This window comes from Euprymna scolopes, chromosome 2 (assembly GCF_053919585.1).
Source record: "Euprymna scolopes isolate OS-2025 chromosome 2, ASM5391958v1, whole genome shotgun sequence".
Lineage (NCBI taxonomy): Eukaryota > Metazoa > Mollusca > Cephalopoda > Sepiida > Sepiolidae > Euprymna > Euprymna scolopes.
Window position 1 is genome coordinate 184,622,529 of NC_136483.1, and position 27,323 is coordinate 184,649,851.

At 38.8% G+C, this 27,323-nt stretch overlaps 1 protein-coding gene across 2 annotated transcripts in view; it reads left to right on the forward strand.

Moving 5' to 3' along the window:
* Positions 1 to 27,323, forward strand: part of LOC145299367 (WD repeat domain-containing protein 83-like) — a 76,808-nt gene that overhangs the window by 20,226 nt on the left and 29,259 nt on the right. The window contains exon 1 of one of the 2 annotated variants that reach the window (XM_080144395.1): positions 25,758 to 26,088. The exons of the other annotated variant lie outside the window; for it this stretch is intronic. Coding sequence (XP_080000521.1) covers positions 26,010 to 26,088 — 79 coding nt within the window. The 5' untranslated portion in view covers positions 25,758 to 26,009. Of the gene's footprint in view, positions 1 to 25,757; positions 26,089 to 27,323 lie in introns of those variants that run through there. 2 annotated transcript variants of the gene reach the window in all.

The following is a 27,323-nucleotide window of genomic DNA, read 5'->3' on the forward strand; positions in this document are numbered from 1 at the left end:
TTGCCGTAGATGGTCGTGTCATCAGCATAGATGTCAACGAATGATTTAAGTATGTGTTTAGGGAGGTCATTGATGTAGATCAGGAAGAGAGTTGGGCCCAGGATTGACCCTTGAGGGACTCCAGCATTAATACTGCAGGCCTCTGATTTTTGTCCATCGACCACTACTCTTATGAGCCTATCAGAGAGAAATGATTTAATGATTGAGAAAACATTTCCAGTTATACCGTAGCTGGAAATCTTGTGAAGTAGACCTTTATGCCATACCTTGTCGAAGGCCTTTGATATGTCAAGAGCAATTGCCCTAGAAAGGAAGCCTTTGTCAAGAGATTAACTAATCCTATGAGATATAACCATCAGCACATCTGCGTTAGATCTTGCAGAGCGGAAACCATATTGTGTGTCACTAAGAAGGTTGTTTCTGCTGAGGTGGTTAACTATTTCTCTATTTAATATGGATTCCAGCAACTTACTCATAACACACAGGAGACTTATTGGTCTGTACTGAGAGGGAGATGACTTATCACCTGAGTTCTTAAATACAGAGCAAACTGATGAGGTCTTCCAGGAAGTCGGAAAGCACTTCTCCTTAAGGCAGCGCTTAAACAGTTTTGTAAGTATGGGAGCAAGTTCTGGTTGAAGCTTTTTTAACACTATAATTGGGATGCCATCAGGGTCAGTTGCTTTACTGGAATTAAGGTTCTTGATTAGCTTGGCGACCTCATGCACGGATATTTGTATGTTACCTAGCATGTTCTTTGTTATAGGAGGAAATATGGGGAGTTGATGGCCTTCGTCGCATAGGGTAGAATTAGCTGCAAAGTTCTTTGCAAATAGTTTGGCCTTGTCTGATGCTGACGAGATGACCTCTGGTCCATTAATAATGGTTGGGATAGAACGCACACTTCTGTTCAGGATCCTATTTGTTATTTGCCAAAACTTGTGGGAACCAAGCCGCTGATCAGCTACCTTGGATTTAACAGACTGGGCATATAGCTCTCTTGCATTTTTTATTACTCTTCTGGCAGTCCTGAAAGCAGCTTTAGTTTTTATTTTGTTTTTTTTACAAAGGAAAATAAAACTTTAATGAAATCGATCGTGTCGCAGCCATATTGCTAATTTTGCGGTGCCAGGGGAGATAACTCCAATCACCACTTAAAGGTTGTCAAAATTTTATAAGATTATTTTGAAACATAGGCAGAAAAAATACCGAGATAAATTTTTTTTGGTTTTGTTTTTTGGGTTTTTTTTTTTTCACTTATTTTACAAAGTTTCTCTGTACTTTTTCAATCCTTTTTTCATTTTGTCCTTTGTTAATCACCTTTTCGTTTAAAGATACCTCCTCCTTGTTCGCGAAATAAGCAAGATGGCCGTGACACGATCGATCTCATTATAATTTGATTTTCCTCTATAAAAAAAAAATACTTGATCATTCAAATCAGCAATTTTTTTTTTTTGTATAAAAATTTTATTCCATATAGAGTACATACAATATAGTTTTTTTTTTTTTTTCAATATCTTCATTTTTTAATGTCTTGATTAAACTAAACAAGTACCGGGTTTTCATAACGGAAATATTTTTTTTTTTTTACAAATTTTAGCGATATTAATGGTAAATCGTAGCCATTGCAAGGCTGATTTTGACCTCAGTAGTTCGAATTGAGGTGTCTACCTTTATTTATTAAATATGGTGGATCAAGACACAACATCTCACTTCATCATAAAACTTTGTCTTTTTAGTCAGTTTAAAAGTTTTGGAATCCAGGAGATGATATTGCCAACACCTTTATTTTTCAGCAATATCATCTACTGGATTGGTTGGATTTGTACTTATTATGTTTGAATTTAATGTATTTTTTAACATATGTGAAACATTCACATTTTAAAACTGTTAAAATATTTTCTGTATCACATTCACCTTTTCAAAACTGCTAAAACTGTAAAACAAAAAGATGTGACATATTCATTATTTCTATTTTTTTTTCATGTTTTTGTAAATAAATATATTTTTCAAATATCTAAATAGTTTTTTTTTTATAGGAGTCACTATTTATCAAGACTCGAAGGCCACTTGAGGATAAGGGTTAATGAGTGTACAGTAGTCAATGGGATAATATTGTAGTAATCATTAGTAGTGGAAATTTGGTCAATTGGATTACTTAAGGGGACGGTTCATAAAGAATTTGTTTACGTTGGAGTTGAAGATGACCACATTGTAGTCAGCTGGAAAGCAGGTAAACAGAAGAGAGTTCCACAGGCGTGCAGTTCTAAGAAAGAAGTTTTGTTCATGGAATCTATGTTTAAGTTTAGGCACAGTTAAAGATTGGGGAAAGTATTGAGAGTGGTTTCAGCTAGACGAGTGTTTTTCATGAAAGTTTGGCAAGGGAGGGACCATAAGTGCTCAGACGAGCACTTGCCTGAAAATAATGATAATGCAAAGACAAGCTCATAACGTCTCTTCTGTGGGAAAGAGGTTGCAGGGAAGAGAAAAGGGCATCCCCTACTAGGCTGTGAAGTCTATTTTGAACTCTGTCAAGGCAGGATAAGTTCTTTCTAGCAGCTCCATCTCAGATGTAGCAACAGTACTCAATTCTTGAACGTACGTGGCTCTTATACAGGTAGAGAATTACATTAGCAGTGAGATATCTACTGGAGCGGTAGAAGGATCCCACCATTTTTCCAGTGACCTTGACAACAGATTTTATGTACATGTTCCATTTCAGACCAGGAGTAAAGGTCAAACCCTCAGAAGCTTGTCAAAACATGGAGCCTCCCCAAGACGACAGCCATTCATTTCAAGTGATGCCAGATGAAGATCATAGTGGTGATGATGTAAAGATAGGAGCTTGGTCTAAGGTGCATTAATAGTAACCAGCTATCTCTTTTCTCATTGTACCACATGCTCAAGATCAGAGAGAGAATCAGAGAGAACTTGGTCATTTACAGCCTTGGATGTGTTTAATACTGTGAGCTTCTGGTTTCTGTCCATCAACCACTACTCTTATGAACCTATCAGAGAGAAATGATTTAATAATTGAGAAGACATTTCCAGCTATACTGTAACTGGAGATTTTGTGAAGTAGAACTTTTATGCCATACCCTATCAAAGGCCTTTGATATGTCAAGAGCAATTGCCCTAGAAAGGAAACCTCGATTGAGAGCTTTGCTAATCCTATGAGATATAACTGTTAGCACATCTGCTGTAGATTAGCAGAATGGAATGTATTTCATGTCACTAAGAAGGTCATTTTTGCTAAGATGATTGACTACTTCTCTATTTAACACAGATTCTAGCAAGTTACTCATGGTGCACGGGAGACTTATTGGTCTGTACTGAGAGGGAGATGACCGATCATCTGAATTCTTAAATACAAGGCATACTGATGAGGTTTTTCAGGGTGTTGGAAAGCAATTCTCCTTAAGACAACGTTTAAACAGCTTTTTAAGCATGAGACTTAGTTTTGGTTGAAGCTTTTTCAACACTATAATTGGAATGCTATCAGGGTCAGTTGCTTTACTGGAATCAAGGTTTTTGATTAGCTTGGCAACGCCACGCACAGATATTTGTATGTCACATAGCGTGTTTTCAGATACAGGAGGAAATACAGGGGGTTAGTGGTTTGGTCACATTGGTGAGAATTAGCTGCAAAGTTCTTGCCAAAAATTTTGTCTTTGTCCGATGCTGATGAGATTACCTCAGGTCCATTGATGTTCAAGACTCTGTTGGCTATTTGCCAAAACTGGTGGGAACCAAGCCACTGCTCAGCTACTTTAGACTTAACGGAATGAGCATACCACTCTCTCGCAGTCTTTATTACTCTTTTACAGTGGTTGTTGAAAGTCCTGAAAGCGGCTTTAGTCTCAGTACATCTATTACATTGGAAACAATGGAAAAAGTGATTTCTGTGCACAATGACAGCAGCACAATCTGAAGAAAACCATGGTTGGCTGTTAGGTTTCTGTTGGAATATTTTGGAGGGTATTAAGCGGTCTATACCTACAATTAACCATTCCATCATGTCTGATACTATAGAGGACACATTATTTTTAAACATAGAATGCAGAGTAGATCTTATATAAATGTACGGAATCTATCCTAGTCAGCCATAGAGTATCGATATACTGTACAATGGAGAGGTACGTTTGAGGACTTATTACATTTTGTTTTTATCTGAACTGATACAATCGAATGGTTGGAAGATTCCAGTGGAGACAGAATGGAATATGAACATAGCTCAGGGCAAGTTGTAAGAAAAAGTTCTAGGAGACTTGCATACTGACTGTCAGTGTTGGGCACAAAGGTGGGTTCGTGACCAATCTGAGTTAAGTTATAAGCAATGGAAAAATCATGACAGAGTCTCCCCTTATCATCTGTCTTGTTTAAGTGGGCTAACCATTCCACATTGTGAACATTGAAGTCCCCACAGACATGAATGTTAGTCAAAGGATAAGCAGCAGGATGGAGTTAGGACTTTATTTAAGTAATATACTTAATATATACTATTACTATAAGCTTGCTTGTATTGAAAATGCTTGCTTCCTTGCTAGCCAATCAAACCATCTAATATAGTTAGTCTTACTTTCAATTATATTTGAAACTAAAATACACAGTGGCATTAGCTACATCGCTAGGACTATTACTGAATAGATATGCAATGCTTTGAGCTTGATCAAACTGACTGCATTTAATTAATCCCGACGTACTATATACTAATAGTTTTTTCTCATTACGGTACAAGCAACCTTGCTGAATTGCTACGTATATCCAATATGTACTTTGCCTCCAAGACGACTGACTGCCTATGTCTGATTTGCATGTTAAGTATAAAAAAAAACATTTTTCTTCTCTTCTCAAACTAAACGTTACTTGGCACTCAAAACTCTTATAATTAATCCTAACTGTATTCTGTATGTTTAATCCTCTCTTGAAAACTAACAATCTGCTCTACTCCACAAGCTGCCACTAACACTCATACAATACACCCGACTTAGATGGGGCTCTTTAGCTTTCAACCCTTAACCTTCGCATGCTGACCGATTGGAAGTCATGATCACTAAACATCTGTACATTTCTACTCCTTAGGCATGCATTAGTTTATTCTTATCCAGGTGGATACTCACTAAAAACAGTCTCTACTTAGATATACAACTATCTATATTACATACCAATAGCTGTCCCTTCCTTAGCTTAGCAATGTTAAATACAAAAACTGAATCGATACTCTATAATGCAAATACAACTTCCTGATTTTTTAATACTTACAATCTCCATATACTGGAAATATGCCCATATATCTATTTATTGTATTATACATACTGTATACGACATAGCATATAATTTACTCCCAATTATACCTGTACTGTAATGTATTTCATATCAAAAATGACGTTACTTGTATCTATTGAATATACAACTTAACCCTCCTGCTATCTAAAATATCCAGAGCTTGTACAATTTTTTCTAGTTAATTCGTAATACCATACCATTCTGCAATGCATTATCCTATTCCTAAGCCAACATAAAAATAAGAAAAGGAAACTTTTTTTTTAACCTAAAGGAAAAAACAAATCACGTTAACTCCTTCCAACAGACCTGTTTGCAAATATAGCTGCTTCCACTGCATGGACTCTTGCTCAGCTCCTCCTCCAGTAACAAACAATGAAATAGCAATGCCGTGTAATCACATTGAGGAGTATAATTTTTCAGTTGATATATAACCTTTTTAAACTAACCCGTTAACATTAACCACCAACACGGGGGTGCAGAAGTACCTGGATTACGACCCAGGTGCGGGGAAAACCCTCTCGGTGCTGATGGACTCGTAGATCTTCCCAGGTCATCCGTCTAGGAGAAGGAAAACTCTGAAGCTAAACCTAAGGGGAGGAAGGCCTCTCCAGTCTTGGATGACAACCTTCCTAGAGCTGGTGACTCAAACAAATTACCGGTCTGCAAACCTAAACTGCTTAAGGAGTAGATAGGCACTGTCTATCGCCCAGCTTCCATACTCCTTCTTTGCCTATTAGCTAGGCGTAGAGGTCGAATCACAGGGAGTCAACAGACCTTCAGTGGTCGATCTTGTTTCCTGACTAGGGCAATGAACGCTGTTTTCCCCACTCCCGACACATCCCATCCCCTAAACTGGGCACTTGGGAGTGCTTGAATGCCATAATGCCAGTACTAGTAGATTGGGTTGAACATCGTCTGATGGGTTGAGAGTACTGGATAGACAGTTCCCGGCTGCTATTCCCGACTAGTAGTACAGGTCCCCTAACTCTTTGGTAGCACTTAGAGTGGCTGCTCCATCAACAGTTGTATAATATCGGGTTGTTTGTAGTGCCATGTCGCGCATGGAAAGGGACCCTGCACTGATCCCTGGACGGCTATCCCGAGGCCACAATCTTAGTAGATAGTAGGACAACTGATGGTCTGCTTGTGTTGCATGTCTGGTATTCTGCATAACCACTTGTTCAGCATCCCTTACCTAAACTGAAACTCTTAAAAAAAATTACAGTACAATAAAAAAAATTACGCTAAAACCAGGCCAAACTCAAACAAAACCAACCTGCCTTCTCCCTTGAGACTTGCATTTACGAACATCCGTGGGCTTAAAATTAATTTAAATGATGTCGAAGCATTTCTCCTAACAAACACCCAGGATACCCTAGCACTAAGTGAGACTAACCTACACTCCTCCATCCCCTCTAACTACTTTAACATGCCTGGCTATCTCCCACTGCCGTAAGGACTCTGACAGACATATGCACGGACTTGGAGTCTACATTCGTAACACCCTCCCTTTGACAAGAGAAACAAACCTAGAATCGGACGATCAAGCCTTTATGTGCTTTAGACTAAACATACAATGTAACATTAGCTACTTTTATTTTCTCTACCGCTCTCCCTCGACCCAGGACTGCACCATAATAAACAAAGTCTCTGACAGCATAGATACAGCACTCTCCCTCAACACTAGCGCACAAGTATATGTATTTGGTGACTTTAATGTCCACCACAAAAACTGGCTTGAATTTTCTACTTACACAGATGCAGCGGGCAGCACAACACATAGCTTCACTATATCTCACTCCCTATCACAAATTGTTACATTTCCAACCCGTTTCCCTGATCAGCAAGAACAACATGCATCACTTCTAGATCTGTTTCTGACCAGTTCCCGAGGATTGTATAACGAATGCTGACAGCCTACTCAGGAATGCTGATCATGCAGTGATAATGGTCGAAATCGCCCTAAACTCTAGACCCAAAGCAATGAGATATTATAAAAAGACTGACTGGGTAGCCATCAGTGATCTTATCAGAGATGCCCCATGGGGAAATATTTTTTCTCTTCCTGCTGAACAGTGCGCAAATGAGACCACTGAATGGTTCAAAATGGCAATTGAAACACATGTTCCCATGCGGAAATTTTATAGCAAGCCCCATTCTCCCCAATGGTTTACTTCGACTTGTTCAATTGCCATTGCTCAAAGGCAGCATGCATACCACAAATTTAACCGATATAAATCCAGTTCAAACACACAGAAGTATATAGAAGCTAGAAGTAACGTTAAGAAAGAAATAGTGACAGCTAAGAGAGAATTGATTGAAGCCACTAAAAAACGCATCGAAGCACAAAAATTAGGAACACGTGACTTCTGGAAAATCTACAACAGTGTAGTAAATAATGGGCAATCAGCAATTCCCCCACTAACCAACAATCACGAGGCTGTTTGCTCAGCAACTGACAAGGCTAATATGCTTGCCAGTCGGTTTGCCTCAAACTCCATATTGGACCCTTCCAACCACCCCCTGCCTGACTTTCCTTTGCGGACAGATGCCACGCTAGACGATCTAAAAATCACCCCTGCTCAGGTGCATGCTATCATAAAAAACCTTTACACTTCAAAAGCATGTGGACCCGATCTCATCCCAGCTGTGCTATTAAAAAATGCTCAGCCGAAGTAGCTCCAGTTCTCTCCAAACTCTACAACAAATGCCTTAATGAATCTTGCTTTCTGGGCTGTTGGAAAACTGCTTCTGTGGTACCAGTATTCAAGAATTCTGGCGAAAGAACTGACCCTTCAAATTATCGCCCCATTAGCCTCCTCCCACTTTTCGCCAAAATATTTGAGACTATAATTAACCATGCTCTAGTCCGTCACCTTACAGATGCTAAATTTCTGACTGACAAACAATATGGATTTAGACAAGCCCGTTCCACTGCAGATATCCTCACTGTAACCTCTGAACGTATATACCATTCACTGGACAAAGCGGGGAAGGGCAGAGCGATAGCTCTAGATATATCTAAGGCTTTTGACAGGGTATGGCATGAGGGTCTCCTCAGAAAAATTAGATCATACAGTATCACTGGTAGAATACTTAATATAATTAAATCCTTCTTAGATAAGAGAAAAATCCAGGTTATCCTCGATGGTTGTACATCTAAACAATATGATATAAATGCAGGAGTACCTCAGGGGTCTATCCTTGGACCTCTATTGTTCCTAATATTCATTAATGACCTTCCCGACAAAATTGCCTCTGAGATGGGTATATATGCTGATGACACCACACTCTATAACAGGCCTGACAGGAAAACAAATGAACACATATCTAAAGAAATGGCCAAAATCTTAGAGGATGACCTCCAATCTGTAGTGGAATGGGGACAAAAATGGATGGTCACATTCAATGCTGCCAAGACTAAACTAGTTTCCTTCAATAATTACAAGAAACCTTCACTACCACCAATAGCAATGGCCAGTGACTCTTTATCTGAGAGTACATCTTTCAAACTGCTTGGACTAACGTTCACAGGAAACATGAGTTGGAACAATTACATTGAAAACATTGCTAGGGCCGCTGTGAAGAAGGTAGGCTCTCTCTACCGTGCTAGAAAACTACTAACATCCGAAAGTATCCTGTACCTCTATAAGGCCACCATTCGCCCATGTATGGAGTATTGCTGTCACATTTGGGCTGGTTGCATCTGCTACTAGTCTCTCGCTCCTTGACAAGGTTCAAAAGAGAGTCGCCAATCTGATAGGCCCTGAACTGGCATCTAAGCTTCAGCCTCTGTCCCATCGACGAAATGTTGCATCCCTCTGCCTGTTCTACAAGTATTTTAATGGTGATTGCTTTGGCGAACTGCAGACACTTGTGCCCCCACGACATAGACACCCTTGACAAACCCGACAAGCAGCTAAATCCCATCCCCATTAGAGATCCCTTAATGTAAAGATCTTTCTACTCCAGTAGTTTCTTCCACAGAACCGCTAGACTCTGGAATTCCATTCCAGGTCCCTGCTTCCCCAACTGTACTGACATGCAGAAGTTCAAGTGTAACGTGAACTGACATCTTGCTGCCCAAATCCTAACATAGTACCCCAGTAGTTGTTGCCCCTGATAGTAGCCCCCTACACCAAAGTGGCAATGTGCCTTGTTTGGGGTGAAAATGTAATAAAAAAAAAAAAAAATGTGATCAATTTTCTCAGATATGCTCCTAAAGGTAGTAACTCTGCTGTTGTGGGGGTAATAGAGGGCAGTGGTGTGAGCAAGTGCAATCCAGAAGCACATATAGGGTAATTTAGGGTGTTCTTTGGAGATGTCCCAACTCATGGCGATCTTGAGAGTCAGTTTTTGATGTTAAATTTGACAAACTATATAAAACATTAACTTAAATAAACATAGTTATTTGAAAAGATATGCGATAAAAAAAAAAAAATTAATTAATAAAAAAAGTTTACATATTTTTGTATATTTTTAAAAATAAAAAAATAAACACAAAATATATTTGAAAATTGTTCCCATTTTGTGCTTCCATACCTCAATTGACAGACGCGGGCGCCACCTGCTGGCATGTTTGAAAGTTAGGGTCTCCCTTTATGCACGCTAACCAAAAATTTTTATTTTATTTTTGTTTTTATAGATTTGCACCAATTTTTTTGGTCCCTCCAACAAAAAGAGTCTATTCTTCCATTCTGTCTGTTCGTCTGTCTGCACTGTCCTCAATAACTATGCATTGAAATTTTTTGAAATTTTCACAAACATTAAACATGATATGAGTAAAAAAGTAACAGAACGGATTTTTCGGGAAAACTCTGGTTGCCCCTGTTGGGGTGCCTTTCAAGTTAAAATGGCTAAAATTGACACTTTTATGCTTATTAAATAAAATTGATGCCTTGGATTTTCATAAAACTTTCTGAAAAGTTGTAACTAACTGATTTCTGTATAATTTTGTTTGTCTATACTTTGTGATAACTCTTGGGTGTGTCAACGGAAAAAATAAAAATGAGATTCTATATTTTTGTTTCATGCTTCATGCAATTACACGTAAATGCCTAAACCTCCTATCTTTCCATTTTGCAAAGACAAAAATGGTTACCTGTTCTGTACTATATTACGTTAATTTTATAAAGTGAACTCCCAATATAACGTGTGACACATTTTTTGCAGAGGAAAACTAATTCACCATATTAATTTGTTTTCTGAGTTTTGCAAATTAAACTATATTTGCTGCAGATGGTTTTTGTTGTAAGTATTAATTTATTTTCTGATTTTGCTAAATTCTTTTATATATACTGATAATTAACACAGTTAGGTAATCTGCAAAAATCAGAAAACAATTTAATGCTTAAAAAAATTATAATAACAATAAAAATATCCACACAAAAAAAATCAGACAACAAATTACTACAGAGTATTAATTTGCTTTCACACCACATTGGAAAAAAAATTACTTCTGTTGTGACTGAATAATGATGTGATTCATACAAACACTAAAAAGCAAATGGCTTGAATAAGTTGCTCTCTTTCTTTCTCCATTTTGTTTGAATTCGCTCTCCTTTTCACTTCCAAAGACAAGGTTTCACAGGAGCTTGTTAACTCAGTGTTTTCAACCAATGAAAATCGTTTCAAACCCTAAAAGTAACAAATCTATGTTAAATCAACAAGCTGATGTGAACTTAGAACCCCCCCCCCCGAACAGAACTCAAGAACAGTATGCTCAACAACTTCTCCTCCCACCCCATGCCTTTGGCCAGGGAGAAGTGAGGCAAAAAGAAATCTCCAGTGACTCACATACCATCCTTCTTCATCTTGCATTCACATTCTTACACAATAGTGAAAGTTAGGCGAACAGAAACAAATTACTGCTCACAACTACACACACACTAACAAGAACAAGGTGAACCAACACACATACATAGTGCCACATTGCCAAATACTTATATACATAGATTACCAACATACACATACAGGGTGGAATGATAAAAGTGTCTCCCAAAAGAAAATAACACTACAGCTTTATTTTAAAACTTTTATTGAAAAAATCAATTTAAGTAACTTGATTATGTAGTAGAGCTGACATCTATTCAATGTAGCTGCCTTCAGCCTCAATCACCGTCTCTATATGGGTCCAGAACTGGGAGCATGCCTATTCTACAAGTGCCAGCGGGAGCTTGGAGAAGACTCAGTGGATGGTGGCGATCAGACTGGCTTTGGTGTTGTGGGAGGTCATGTTGGTGATGTTCTCAACATATGACCAAACAAAGTAGTCCAGCAGGTTCAGGGGAGGAGGCAGGTCAGTGAGAGACGGGTACAAAGTCATAGTACTCCTTGTGAAGCCGAGCCTGGGCCTCTTCTGACTTATGGGCTAGTGCTGAGTCCTGCTGCCACATTCAAGGTCTGTCAATGGTCACCTGATTGCATTATGGGATCACCACGCTGTGACCTCTGACCCCGTCCAAGTCACAATAGTCGTGATCGTCCCCTCTCCGGGAGCTCTCCACAGGATGACCAGTCCTGGGCGGGGGCCAGCAACAAATATTCTTCACCCGGCGACTGCCAGGCAGTCTGGGATTCGCTCACGTTCCCTGGACGGTATCTCTTCCCTTTCCTTGGGGATGTCTTTCCTTTCCAAGGGCATTCTCTCTGCCGATGGCCTGCCTCCAAACTGCGCCAACAGCATGCCTGCGAAAATACTTTGGCCATATGGCTAGCGTGTCCGCACGTCCAATAATGCAGGGTTTTTTTACTTCACAGGTTGCGGGTCCTCTTATGCCTTGCGCGACCCATCGGCATTTCCCGAAGCTATTTTCGGGGTTGGTTGTACCCAGATGATCTGTCCTCCCATCCTCTGTTTTGGGGCCTCCTTCACGTTCCCCCGAGATTTACCCTCGAGCGGAAGTCGTTGTGCTGGTCAAGCATATTGGCCGATTCCCAGGTGACGATCTCCTGCATCCGGGCACCATTTAGTTTCATGCCCATGCTGACGACACTTCTTACAATAGGGCTGCAGATCCCAGGGATTACCTTCCCATCTAGTCGGGCATTCCACCACCCAATGACCCTCATAGTCACACCTAAAACACATCAACCCCAATCGTCGGAGCGGGCTTATAGTACCCATATCTGAGCTCCCAGTTTAACTGATTGGGACCAACCTCTTTTTCTCAATTCTCCTCTTTCGGTCCCTGGGGAGGGTTGGTTTCAGCGACTGGTTTTGGCTTAGGCTTCCTCATGGTAGGACGATTCTCCCTAACCTCATCCCACAATTTTGAACTTTGGATACGGCTCCACACTCGGTCACTATTCTGGGCGGGGTCTACGGCCTCGCTTAGCTTAACAGGGTTGCATTTCAACACATCCGCCCTTATGTCACGGTCAAGAAGAGCTTCACCTAGGACGTCAACTAATAAGGGTTGTATCGGTGCACCATCTCGGACTGACTGATCCAGAAAGGCTCTCATAGCCAGTCCAGATATCCGCTCTGCCAAGGTACCTATTTCTTCTTCGGCACACTGTCTAAGCCTGAACAATTCTCTCACCACATCAATAGCCATCCGCTCACTACTGAACTCCTTAATCAGGGGCGACCTTAGCTGTTGCCAGGTCAACCTGGGATTCTCAGAAACTGTTGCCTGATGAATCTGGAGACCGATCCCGCCACAGCCTCATAGGCTAACAATATCATTTCAGCATCTTGCAGCCCGAATACAACCTGCTTTTTCCTCAATGCCTGCAGCCAATCGTCTATTCCCTCGCCTCCCCTCGGAAACTTGGGATTCTTAAATTTCCTAATAAGGCTCGGAAAGCTTCCGTGACCTTTGGTGAACTTAAGTTCTGTTCTATCCTGTCTTCGATTTCCCCCTGGATCTGCTTAATCCAATGCTTTGGGCTGTCCATATCTTCCTCTCTCTCTCTCTCTCTTTTTCTCTCTCTCTCTCTCTCTCTCTCTCTCTCTCTCTCTCTCTCTTTCTCTTCAACCCAACACGCGACCAACTGCTGTGCTGTTACAAAACATGCTCTCACTCCTTCTCTCTCTCTTTTCTTAATTCACTCTCTTTGTCTCTCTCCTTTTTCTTAATTCACTCTCTCCTTTTTTTTTCATTTAAAATCAGCATGCCTACTATCGCTTACCATGCAGCGTTGACATCGCCGCCCAATTCACTCTACTTTCCTTTCTCTTGATTACTGCTATCATTCAATTTGTTCCAGCACACATGCTCCAACGCTCATACAAAGTCTCTTCCTCTCTCCCTCTCTCTCCGTTCTTTTTTTTCGATTAAAACAATTCGAACACAGCAGACACAACAGTTTCGCTTTACGTCCTCAACACACCTTACTCCCTTTCTTTAACAACAGTTAACTTTCAATAAAACCAATACACTCATCTATCTTATTCTCTTCTGATTCACACATGAAAACTATGCCTCGATGACAAGGGAACTGTACGAGCCCTTTCTAGTCTTGCACAAAAACACGCGTTCACATCTCAAGCTACTTTTCTTGTCATAGACATACGCGCGCACATACACACACGTAGATATATTCACGTTCACGTACATACACGCACATTCATGTGCATACACACACATGCTAACGTACACACATGCACGCACACATATGCGCACACGTATGCACACATGGACAACGTCACTTCCCCTTTAAAGGAAATCCACACATGCGCAAAAGACCACCGGAAACAACTATAAAGCAAGAGACATAAGCTGCTTCCCTCTTTTCAATTTGGCTTCCGACATGAGAGGTTGACAAACCAACCGGCCCCTTTCGGACACACGCGCGCGCCTCACGTCACCTGTTACTATGCGCAGGGCAAGAGCCAACAGACAGTATGTACACTTTACATGTTTTCTATCTCCATGGACTTTCTCTCTCTCTCCCTCTCTCTCTACAACAACAGACTTCCTTTTGACCAGCTAACAGCAAGAGACGCATGCCAAACTGGATTGACTTTCTCTCTCTCTCTCCCTACAACAATAGACTTTCCTTCTCACCAGTTAACAGCGAGAGACGCACACCAAACTAAACACATGCTGTACCCTTTTCTTTCATTTGTTTCTTCATGAAATAAATAATAGTTTGTTTAATTCAATAAACGCGTTGTTCGTTCCTTTCTCAATTCAATTCATTTTCCAACAGAACTCAAAAAAAAAAAGAAAAACAAACTTACCCAGTCTGCGTTGATTCGGTGTCTTCCAACCCCAGTTTTCTTGATGTTTCTGTCTTGGAGAAAGCAAAGAAAGAATTCTATTCTTTCGTAATGTTCGTTAGTTAATTTATTCTTGTGTGGGTTTTATCAATCAGTTCAATATATTTTTTTTTAGTGTTTTTGTGCCGTGGATTTATATTATAGCTTTCTTTTCCATCTCTTTCCTTGTCTTTTTCTTTTTCTTAGTTTTCAGTCTCTCTTTCTCTCTTTATAATATTTTAGCTGCTTTTTTTTCATCGTACCCTTTTTTTATTAAGGATCGAATCTGGTCGCGGCAACCAGTTGTGACCTCTAACCCCATCCAAGTCACAATGGTCGTGATCGTCCCTTCCCCAGGAGCTCTCTATAGAATTCTTCCATGCCGCAAGCCTCGTCTATCAGGTTGACATGCCGGTTACAAAGTGTGTTCACATATAATATCAATCGTTCAGTTCGATTTCATACAAAACACTTTTAAGTCCCAATTAGATTTAGTCTCTTGGTAGTGATGGACAGCAGGGAGATAGGGGTGTGGCGACGATCCCTCGGTCAGTCTCAACTTGCTCAAACTTGGCTCCAACTCTACTTTGAGATTTTTGGCGCATGCATTCGCTTATATTTTGAGGGAAGGGTTGGATCAGGGTAGCTCCAGGGTCAATCACCGGCAGGTACGTAATTTCAAGGGCTGTCCCGATTCCCTACACAGCCCGAGAATCTGTGATTACAGCTCAATTCCGTTCACATAATCAGAGAGGTTAACACTTTGACCCCGGTCTGGCCTTGTACTCAAAAGGCAGACGTCCTTGAGTTGGGTTTCGCCAGGCTAAGAACGAAATTATATTTCGTTCTAGATTTCAAAATGACATCACTTGTCATTTTTCCCAAACTGTCGGGTTTCATAAAAAGAACAATAAAATTCATTTTCATCAGCCGGGTCAACCGCCGCTGTCTGGGCACATAACAATACTTAATCATATCTGCCTAGCATTCCCCGGTGTTTCAGGAGCCCAAATCATCCCCAATTGGGGAGCTCTGCTGCTCCCTGGGGCAGTCATGCCATACACTCTTTAGTACACCCAAGTTGATGTTGATTTTCAAGCCAACTTCGAAGATGTAAGGTTGCATGATGTGGCCCTCACTTGAAACCACACCAAAGACCATAATCGTGGCCAGAAACTTGGTTTTCATCAGCCTGGGCACACATTTTGAGGGTGCTGGCAATGGTCCTGTTGTCATAACTTGAATTGGTAGAGAGCATGAGTTGTACAGCAATGTGTCTTCGATCTTGCTCATTGAATATTGTGTCACTTTCAAACATGATAGAAGGCTCCTATTGCTTTTCGGATTTGTACACAACTGGCCAACTAGTAGATGGTCTGCAACAAAAAAAAAAAAGAAAACCTGTTTTCATCAAACGGAAATGGAATCATGTTGTCTTTTTCTAGAGTGACAATTTTATCGTTCCACTCTGTATTATTCACACTATGAACATAATGACTATTTACTACACTTTCTTTACCAAATACAAGTTTGCATAAATGAACATTTACTGATTGGAAATAACCTATATCTATATAATTATAAAACTCAAATGACCTTCTAACGGGTGTTGTAACCCAACATCCAGTTTACGACTTCCAGTTGCGCAAGCGTACATAAACATATAATCAACATTTTTTTTTTTTACATAGAGATCACCACTTATCAAGGCCTGAAGGCCACTCAGGGATAAGGGTTATTGCGTGTACAGTAATCAATGAGATAGTATTGTAGTAATCATTAGTATTGGGGGTCTTGATAGAGTGTCTTACTTAAGGGGGCGGTTTGTCAGGAGTTTGTTTATGTTGGACTTGAAGACGTCCAAGTTGTAGTCAGGTGGGAAACAGGCAAGTGGCAGAGAGTTCCACTGGCGTGCAGTTCTAAGAAAGAAGCTTTGCTCATGGAATCTACGTTTGGATTTAGGCACAGCTAAAGAGTGGGGAAAATTATTGACAGTAGTTTCAGCCAGACGGGTGTTTGTTGTGAAAGATTGGCGAGGGGGGACGAGGGATTGGAGCTCAGACGAGCACCTGCCATGGAAATAGCGATAAAACAAAGACAGGCTCGCAACGTCTCTTCTGTAGGAGAGAGGTTGCAGGGAAGAGAAAAGGGCATCCCCCACTAAACCACGAAGTCTATTTTGTACTCTGTCAAGGCAGGATAGGCTGTTTTTAGCAGCTCCTGCCCAGATATGGCAGCAGTACTCTATCCTTGGACGTACACCATAATAATAAAATGTATTGTTTTACTGTGTACGTTTTCAGTGTCCCAATTTTTTTTTTTTTTTTTTTTTCACATTTAAATTAAAAGATATATCCAAATTTGAATTTAACTTTAAGTATTATGGTATCTGTTCAGTGCACATTTACCTATAAGTATGGCAAACTACTTATAATTCAATGGCTGCAAGTTTGTTTTTTTAAAAAATAAACAATTCTAAACAGAACGACTGACAGAAATCTATCTATATTCTTTTTTCATTTTAATATACTTTCATAGAAATGTTTCTGTTATGTCAAAAAAAACTATTTTCTTTACATCACAAGTGTCACGCTTATACATTAATTCCATACCATACTGACCCAACGGGTCACGGGTAGTCTAGTATTTTTATAAGATTTTGGATATAAAAATGCTTTACTATAAAATTGTGTTTTTCGAAAATTCTCGTTTACAAAACTCTGCCTGTGTTTTAGCTAGTATTATGTAACAACACCTATATATATACATATAGATATACGTGACCAAATCTGCATGGTAAAAAACAAGCTGTGGTTAAGCTCCAAAATGGCCGCACTTTATTTGTGTAATTTCAAACATTTATTATTGACTATATTTGTTACCTTGAAGTGGTTATTTTGTTTTAGTTTCTTACATCAAATGGTTTTATGCCTTGTCTGGAGCGATTTTGATAATTTTTTTATGTGAAGCTAAAATCAACTTCCCCAAAGAGCACTCTGGCTCTGAAACAATTTTAATTTTGTTGAGAATGGTAATCTCTATAAATTTTTTTTCTTTTCTATTATTATCTGAAATTTCCTACAATTGTTCATGCTGAGACTATTTGAGGTCTGGTATTCCTTGTAAGAACTTAACAGGCGAATACTGTCCTGATGTCATATGGATTTAGTATTCAGGAGTGATTCAACTCGTTGGAAACAGCTTGTGAGAGTCAAGCCCCTCCCCCCTCCTACAGAAAAAAATCATGACTAAGAACTGTGTATATGAGATTTCATGTAAATGCTGAAAACTATACAAAGGTGAGACATGTCATCCGCTATTAGAAGAACATCGAAAAGTCATAATCCATGGAAAGATTGAAAAATCAGGTATAGCCGACCATATTTGGAGGGAAAAGGGAAACCATTTACTATTATGGGATGAGGTAAAAATTATAGACAGAAGAACAATGGAGAATGGAGAGTAAGACGACTCAAAGAAGCAGCACATATGTTGGGAGATAACGAATTATTAAGCAGACTTATTATAGAATTTAATACGATATGGAAACCGTTAATTATAAAAAACTAGCAGGACATGTTAACCGGCGTTGCCCAGTGGAAACCTCTCCCTCACAAAAAAGTAAACTACGGTTGTTGTTGTTGGTGGCCATTGCCGTCCCTGAACAAATGTGGATTCAGAGATCAGAAAGAATATGTTATGTCTATGTCTGTCTTATCCAGTTACAAAGAGTGTAATCACACTATAGTTGAAAAATGTAGAATTGGACCTGGTAGAAGTGAGAGCACTAAATAATGAGAAAGAAAAATAGGAACTTCTTCGTCTGTAGATGTCGCGATTGTGATGGTGTTGCTCCTCGGATGTAATGTAACATTTTATTATCATGAGTGAATGTGGCAGAAATAGTGGTCGTAAGCTACATAAGATAGTGGCTATCAGGGTAGATGTATTGAATTTGTATGTGGCATCTGTTGTTGCAAACCTACAATACATTGGTCCAGATGGGGATTTCTGCAATCAAAATATTATATAGTAGTAGGACCCGTTTACCGGCGTTGCCCAGTGGAAGAATTAAAGTACAGTTGTTGTTGCCCAACCCCCAACCTCCTCATGTTAAGAATGGCTTTCGGAATGGACACCTCCAGCCTCTCTATGTTAAGAACGACTTTTGGAATAGACACTCCCAAATGGCTATCGGAAAAGACACCCCATTTTGTGAGGGGGGTTGTCAGCATATTTGCTCCAAATTTAATCTTGATAATCATTGTCAGGATACCCACCTTTATAATATTATAAACCAACAAAAAAAGGGGAGGGCAGTGTCAGTCAGATAGAAATAGATTTGTTCCTCATGTAGGATTTTATTATAATTATATTATATTCATATGTATCTGGTGAATGAAATTTTATTAAAACGACTAAATGTGTCTAAAATGTTGTTCTACAGTTACATAAGATAGTAGGTCATAGTTTAGACATAATAAATTTATATGTGGCATCTACGTAATCGCCCAAAAAAAGAAGGAGTACATGATACCTTCTCCACCAGATATTTTGGTAGAAGGGATACAAAGGAGGGGATAGAAATTCCCCTCTGGCCCAAGTCCAGAAGAGAATTTCTGCAATCCAAATATTATATATGGAGATAGATAATATATACAGTAATAAGTAAAAAACAATCATTCATGTATATATATATATATATATATATATATATATATATATATATATATATATATATATATATATATATATATATATATATATAAGAGCAAATAGTTAATAAAACATGTTAAAAAATTGTAATTTTTATTTTATTTATATATATATATATATATATATATATACATATATATATATATATATATATATATATATATATATATATGCAGTAATATATAATAATAATAATAATACTTAGAAATAAATAGTAATATTTACAACTAGAAATAAAAATAGGTTTAAGGCTTCTAAAATTTGTACTAGAATTGTCCACAAGCACTGGAAAAATTAATTGTAAAAGTGATATTCTCCTGAAGGACCGAAAAATATAATTGCAAATTACTTACATGGCTGATGGAATGAGTGCATGCTACTCCTGTGAAGTAAATAAAGGGTTCTATTCGAAATGTCATCCATATTCCTGAGTTTGACATGTTATACTGTGAAATATAAGATCTCCATCGAGCCTATAATGATGTAAACAAAACACAGATGGCATTAGCAGGAGTAGAGACACCCAAACATCAGGAGCAGCCACTGATATGACAGCGTCGATTCATAAGTGACAATGGCCCCGACCTATGCTTAACTCCGATATTCGATCGATTGTTAATGACACATTAAACTATGCTTTTTGTACCCATCCTTCCACTACAATGCACAGTTCATTATAGCAAAGCCCAAATAGCTACACTAAGAGAGAAAAGGCCAGGAGATTTCGACATATATGTGATAAAAATTATTTATAAAAGGACTACAAGTGACAGACTTAGTTTAAATTAATTCACAGACACACCAGGTTTAAATAGAAATAAAACAAACGCGGAATTGAAGAAACGAACATTTCCCTACGGCAAGGCTAACCATATCATTACGACAAAAGTTTTCTATTGTTCACATCTGAACTATGTGTCTACAACTACAGTTGCATGTTCAATATATGAGCTCCCCGCATCAGCTGAGCAGCAGTGGGGGCAGAGGTAGATGCAATGACTCATATGGAATACTCTTTCTCTCTCTAGCAACATCAGCTAAATATATATTATTTAATTGGAATTCATAATTGAGATGAGTATTATTTATTAATTTATTTATTGCGGACTATTATCCTCATCTTTCTTAGTTGTTGTTTCATGATGTTTCGGCCAACTATTCCTCTGGCCTTCATCAGGTGGTAACCGCAACGGGATAGGGATTCCGAATCTCCTAACTGCATCCATAGCTGTTGTCATCTCACCACGTTTTGCCCAAGTAAGCCTCTGGCCAGCTTTGGTTAGGATTGAAACCGCCATCTTCAGACAATTCTCACCTGGAACCATAGAGATTCAACATCTCTATCCACTGCACCATGGGCCCCGAAGAGCGATCAAGGTTAGATTTTTTATTTGGTCTTCTAAATCCACGTTTATTTATTATCTCATCTCCCATGGTCGGGCCCGTACTGAATGGTATGGGTACTTGAAGAAATTTATTATCCACTTCTTCCCGTAGACGGTAATTCTTCTTAATCAATTAGACGTTACTACTAAACTCTGAAACATCAAGGAAGAAAACAAACAAAAAAAGAAAAATTAAGAGAAATAGAATTTATTAAATATAATGGCAAAAGGAAAAGTTTGTGACCTCTATGGGCTGCCAAAAATGTCCATCTGGCTTACAAGTATTCTTGTAGTAGTAACCGAAAGGGGAGAGAGTGAAGGGAAAAAGAAGGAAAGAGAGATAGAGAAGGAGGAAGAAAGAAAGAAAAAAGGGGGTGCACTTACTGGAAGCTTCTGGGCGCCCTTTTCTGAATGGAACATTTAGAAAGTTCGTTTTGTTTGGGTTTTTTTTACTTTCAGAGTTTGTGTTATTTAAAGGTTCTTTTTTATCAGTCCTTTTCTTGGAAATTTGTTTCCGTAGTCCTTTTTGCAAAGGTTAAAATTCCATGGAGGCAGAATATTTTAGAGTTTTCAAGTTTCTTAGAAACTTTCCAGCATCGAATTTTCTTCTTAAACTTCAATTATTCTTTTCTCGATAACTGAATTCAGTTTTCAAGTGTCTTAGAAAACTTTGAGGCGAATTTTCTTCTCTTGGTTCTTTTCAACAATTTTAATGTCTTGTCAGGACAGAGTTGTACATCGCCTTAGTAAATTTTCAGGCATCCCTTTTTTATCCGAGACCTTAAGGGAATGCATTCGATACTTGTTGTCTCGACGATGCCCTTTCCACAACTGCCGAATTAATTAAAAAATATCACACAAGTGTTTCAATTTAGCACGAAAACGTCTCATCCAATCAACGGGCATAAGGGAGTCAGGTAACATAAAAAAAGGGGAAGCTAGGGAAGGGAGCAGGAAGGGAGTTAAGAAGGAAGAAAGGAAGAACAGAAACAGCAGAAAAAAAGGAAAGAAAAAAGGAAAGAAAGAAGGAAAGAAAAAAGGAAAGAAAAAAGGAAAGAAAGAAGGAAAGAAAGATGGTGGAAGATAATTTCCACATATTATTTAATTGGAATTCATTATTGAGATGAGTATTATTTATCGGTTTATTTATTGCGGACTATTATCCTCATCTTTTTTAGTTGTTGTTTCACAATGTTTCGACCAACTATTCCTCTGGCCTTCGACAGGTGGTAATCGCAATGGGAGAGGAAATCCGAATCTCCTAACTGCATTCTCAGCAATTACTGCCATCCATAGCTGTTGTTGTCTCACCACGTTTTGGCCAAGTAAGTCTCTGGCCGGCTTTGGGTAGGATTGAAGCCACCATCTTCAGACAATTCTCACCAATCTTGATTACTCTTCGGAGCCCTTGGCGCAGTGGTTAGAGACATTGAATCTTTATGGTTCCAGGTAGCCGTAGTTCAGTACATATGAAAACAGCAGTTTGAAATAATAGGGTTGCCAAGAAGAATAAATCTCATTAGATATGATATTTTTTCATGTTGAGAATTTAAGACGCATAACGCATGGAAAGTCTTGTTACATAATTTAATATCCTACATGAACGGAGTCTCTTAGACATAAGCCAAGCTGGAGAAATCTGTGCAGTCATTCACTCACTCACACACACACACACACACACACACACACACACACACACACACAAATAAACGAACGTTTATTCATTTCAATTTCCCACACAATTTTGTACAAAAATAAGTTCTTCTAGTAACGGCATAATTTCAAATACGGCCACACACTTTTTCTCACAACAACAAAAGTAAAATGAACATATTTCTGGCGGACATAGTTGAAGACAGTATCACGTGACACAAGCGACCAATGAGAAAATTCAGAAGATTTTGTTTTGGAGCCGGTCCAAAATGTATAAAAACACATCAAACATTCTTTCTTTCCTTCTTTTTCCCTTCTCACTTCGACGTCCCACAAGAACATGCCTCTCGTTTTCATAACATCATCGCTGTCAAAGCCGTCAAAACCATAACTACACACGCCACACGGGCACCCAAAAATCACACTTATGTACACGTGCACCCATTCCACACATTTTCTAATAACAACGAATTACTTTCCTCACAAATTACTTTCCTCATGGGACTTTTAGATAGAGCTATCTTTGCCAGTTAAAACACCAACCTTAAAATAAGGACATTATTTTCACACAAGACTTTTACCTTCTAATCTTATTAATTCCATGAAGGACTTTCATCTAACATTCTAATCATAATGACTTCGCAAGAACTTTCACCGATTGGACCTTTGCTTGTTCATCTTGTTGTTTTTGTTAAAAAATAAATGTGGTGCATTTTAAATCAGAATGAGGTGTCATTTTGTTTTATTCCTTTTTTTTTATTATTTTGTTTGGGGCAAAGAGATTTAATTTCACTTAAACTTCTTTTCCCCTAAAAATCTGAAGAGAAACTGGTTTGATTTTCGCAGTTAAAAGCTTATATACTTTTGTTGTAGAACATTCCAAACTATTTGTTGTATCACTGCGCGCGAAACGTAACATAGTTCCTTTATTGCATGTATGTGGATGGGCAAATTACGACGTTGTAAGCTTGTGCGTACCTCATACCCGTGCATGTTGAAAATAGTGATTGTTATAAAATGTCTCTGTCGAAAATTTGTTCCGGCTGTATATAGCGGTCGGTACAACCTAAACTAGTATCCTTTTAAAAAAATTTCCCTAAAAAGGGTCACCAAAAGAACCAGTCCACCAAAGTGTGTAGTGATACGTCATTCCTGTAGTGCAAACAATGGCTACTTAATAACAAAGAAAAAAGAAAAGAAAAAAACTTTAGGGAGTGGAGTTAATGCTTTTTGGGCACTCCCTAATAAAATAAATATTTCAACACAAGCTACTGAATAAACAAACAAACGACTTTGTAAAACTTGCAAGGAAAAGGTTTATTGAAGTAAGGCGAGATGCCATTAGGATATAGCTGGGATAGAACTCGTCTGCCTTTGCCCGGTAGTTATTCCTAAGTGGGGACAGTCGATACCGATGTAGGCAGAGAGAGAGAGAATGAGGAAACAGGTCAGCTCTCTTTGACGTCTCGCTGGAAAGGAAGAGTTTTTCTTGTCCGGGACGGAAGCAGTTATAGTTCCTTAAGGGGGTAAGGAAGATCCCTGCGCTATGCCTCTGATTGGTCAGTATGTGCCATATCGCACAGTCAGGGGAGGCACTGACGCACAAGAAAAGAGTTCTATTTGTTTCTGCTGCAAAACCTACTTTTGATTATTTTACAATAATTATCTCCACAGCTTTTACTATTTTTGGATTGTAGGTTCAATCGCCACAAGTGTGGGCATTTCTGGCACATTTGATTTTTAGCGATTTAAGTGTAATTAAAATTTGCTGTCTTTCCACAACTCACTCTATTTTGATACAGCATAGTTCTCTTAATGCCATATAGAGTGAGAGGAAGATTTTTTAAAGTGACAGTTTCTGCCTTGTCACCGGTTTCCCGTCTGTACCTATTTACTATGCCTCCCCACGGGACAGAGTTAGACACCAGGGTCGTTTTTTAACGTGGAGAAAAGGTACAAAAATAAAAATTGTCTCAGTCGTGAAGGACTGCTCCTCCACCGAAAGAGAACAAGAAATGGAAGTGCAGCATCTGAAGAACAGATGGTATTTATTTGCTCCCCCACCGAGCAAATTAGGCACAAGGCCGATTTTTAATGTGAGGAGTGAAGGGAGAGGGAAGGGGAAAAGGTGACCAACTCCCGAGAGGTGGGAAATGGGAGCTGGTTAAAGGTCAGACATGTGGGGTTGCCCCCACATCTGGTCTTTGCTAGTCATAGCTAGTCATAGCTTGCAGTATCTGCCGGAACAGATGGTATTTATTTGCTCCCCCACCGAGCAAATTAGGCACAAAGCCAATTTTTAATGTGAGGAGTGAAGGGAGGGGGAAGGGGAAAAGGAGACCAGCTCCCGAGAGGTGGGAAATGGGAGCTGGTTAATGGTCAGGCATGTGGGGTTGCCCCCACATCTGGTCTTTGCTAGTCATAGCTAGTCATAGCTAGTCATAGCTTGCAGTATCTGCCGGAACAGATGGTATTTATTTGCTCCCCCACCGAGCAAATTAGGCACAAGGCCGATTTTTAATGTGAGGAGTGAAGGGAGGGGGAAGGGAAAAAGGGGACCAGCTCCCGAGAGGTGGGAAATGGGAACTGGTTAAATGTCAGGCATGTGGGGTTGCCCCCACATCTGGTCTTTGCTAGTCATAGCTAGTCATAGCTTGCAGCATCTGCCGGAACAGATGGTATTTATTTGCTCCCCCACCGAGCAAATTAGGCACAAGGCCAATTTTTAATGTGAGGAGTGAAGGGAGGGGGAAAGGAAAAAGGGGACCAGCTCCCGAGAGGTGGGAAATGGGAGCTGGTTAAAGGTCAGGCATGTGGGGTTGCCCCCACATCTGGTCTTTTCTAGTCATAGCTAGTCATAGCTTGCAGCATCTGTCGGAACAGATGGTATTTATTTGCTCCCCCACCGAGCAAATTAGGCACAAGGCCGATTTTTAATGTGAGGAGTGAAGGGAGGGGGGAGGGAAAAAGGGGACCAGCTCCCGAGAGGTGGGAAATGGGAGCTGGTTAAAGGTCAGGCATGTGGGGTTGCCCCCACATCTGGTCTTTGCTAGTCCTAGCTAGTCATAGCTTGCAGTATCTGTCGGAACAGATGGTGTTTATTTGCTCCCCCACTGAGCAAATTAGGCACAAGGCCGTTTTTAATGTGAGGTAAAAACCAGCTCCCCTAAAAGTAGGCAAAAAGGGGGCACTCTGGTTACCAAAAATAATAATTGTCCCAGTATAGAGGGTTTCCCCTCCATTGACTGGTACAAATTATCTTAAGTGCAGCATCTGAAGAACAGATGGTATTTATTTGCTCCCCCACTGAGCAAATTAGGCACAAGGCCGTTTTTAATGTGAGGTAAAAACCAGCTCCCCTAAAAGTAGGCAAAAAGGGGCACTCTGGTTACCAAAAATAATAATTGTCCCAGTATAGAGGGTTTCCCCTCCATTGACTGGTACAAATCATCCCAAGTGCAGCATCTGAAGAACAGATACTACACTTTGATCTTGACCAAAAGGCCAAGTATTTCCTGTCTGTAAAGCAGCTTCTGAAACTTCACAATTATCTCTTCAATATAGGTCTGTGTTTTTTTTTTTTTTTTAACTGTGAGTGATTGACGGGAGGGGGAGCGGTCTAAATTTTATAAGGGTACTTTTCACCGCCCAAGTTTTTTTTATTGCCTTCAGTACGAGAGAGTTCTAAATCAACAGTAAATAAAAGCTCTTTAATTCCAACAATCTTAAACAATAAATTCATATATTTTTACACCCCAGTTATGAGTGAAAATATTCTTGATAGATTAATTGCTACCGTCGATTGTAAACAAGGTGCTGTGCGAAATGTTAGATTTAATAGTAAGTTATTTTGTTATCTGTTTTGAATTTGGATTTTTTTCGATTAATTTTTATTCTTTGGGCCCAAGTTGTCAAAAAGATTAAATATATGTAAGAATAAATACATAAATAAATAATAAATAAAAGGTACTTCAACAGTATTTATTACTAGTAAACTAATCCTGGTTCGGCAAAAGTTTGTACGATTCGGTTCAAATTCTATAGAAGCACCAAAATCAGATTTATTTATTTTTCATTGTTCTCGTACAATAGGTACCTCTAACAATGTAACTGTAATTTAATTTATTATTATCATCCTAACTTTCGGTGCTAATGCACTTACTGATCCGCGCTATTTTTTAAATCGTATTTCCAAGGTTAATTAAAGTTTTATGATATGTTTGTTTGTTTTTTAATTCAATTGTAAGGTTAAAGTACAGAATAGGTACAAAACACCCTCTCCTCCCCATGTTAAGAATGGCTTTTTAAATAATAACGTTATTATTTCAGCACGGATCAATAAGTGCATGAGTACCCAACTTTCTTACCATTTAAAAGAAGCTTCGAATAAACTGCTAATATTTAAAAAAAAAAAATTTACAGCATACAAAAATAATGAAAATGCGAGACAAAAATTGTGTTTACATTATTGACGCTTTAAAACAACATTCCTATGTAGTGACGTTTTTTAAGCCGTATACACACGTTTCAAAACTCTAGCAAAAATCAAATAATAATCATATTTTCCTGAAATTATCGATATTTATTCATTATTAAATAAACTTACATATTAAAAGTAGGTTTCATTAAATATATTAGAGGAAATTTTTTTAGGTGTTCTCACGGCCACCGAGAGTAAGAAGAAGGTCTGTTAACTGAAAAATGCCTGCAGACAATGCAGGTAAGATTTGTCAGACTGTCAATACTATATGAGGGCCATTTGAAAAAGAGCAACAAAACATTTTTAAAAAGAAAAAGGAACACAGTTCGATTAATACTGAAACTGAACTTTATTCAATATAAAATATAAATATTATCTATGTAAAATTAAGTAATTTTAGAGCAATATACAATTTAATGCTGATAAAACTGAATTATTAATTTAGGGAACAAACAATTAAAGAAACATTAAACACAAATATTTTTTGCCCTTGAGAACAAGATCACAGTGTAGTATCTGTTTTGATGCTACACTTCACCTTTTCTGTCCTTAGTCGGTGGAAGAGAACTCTTTCATGACTGAGATTATTTTTGTT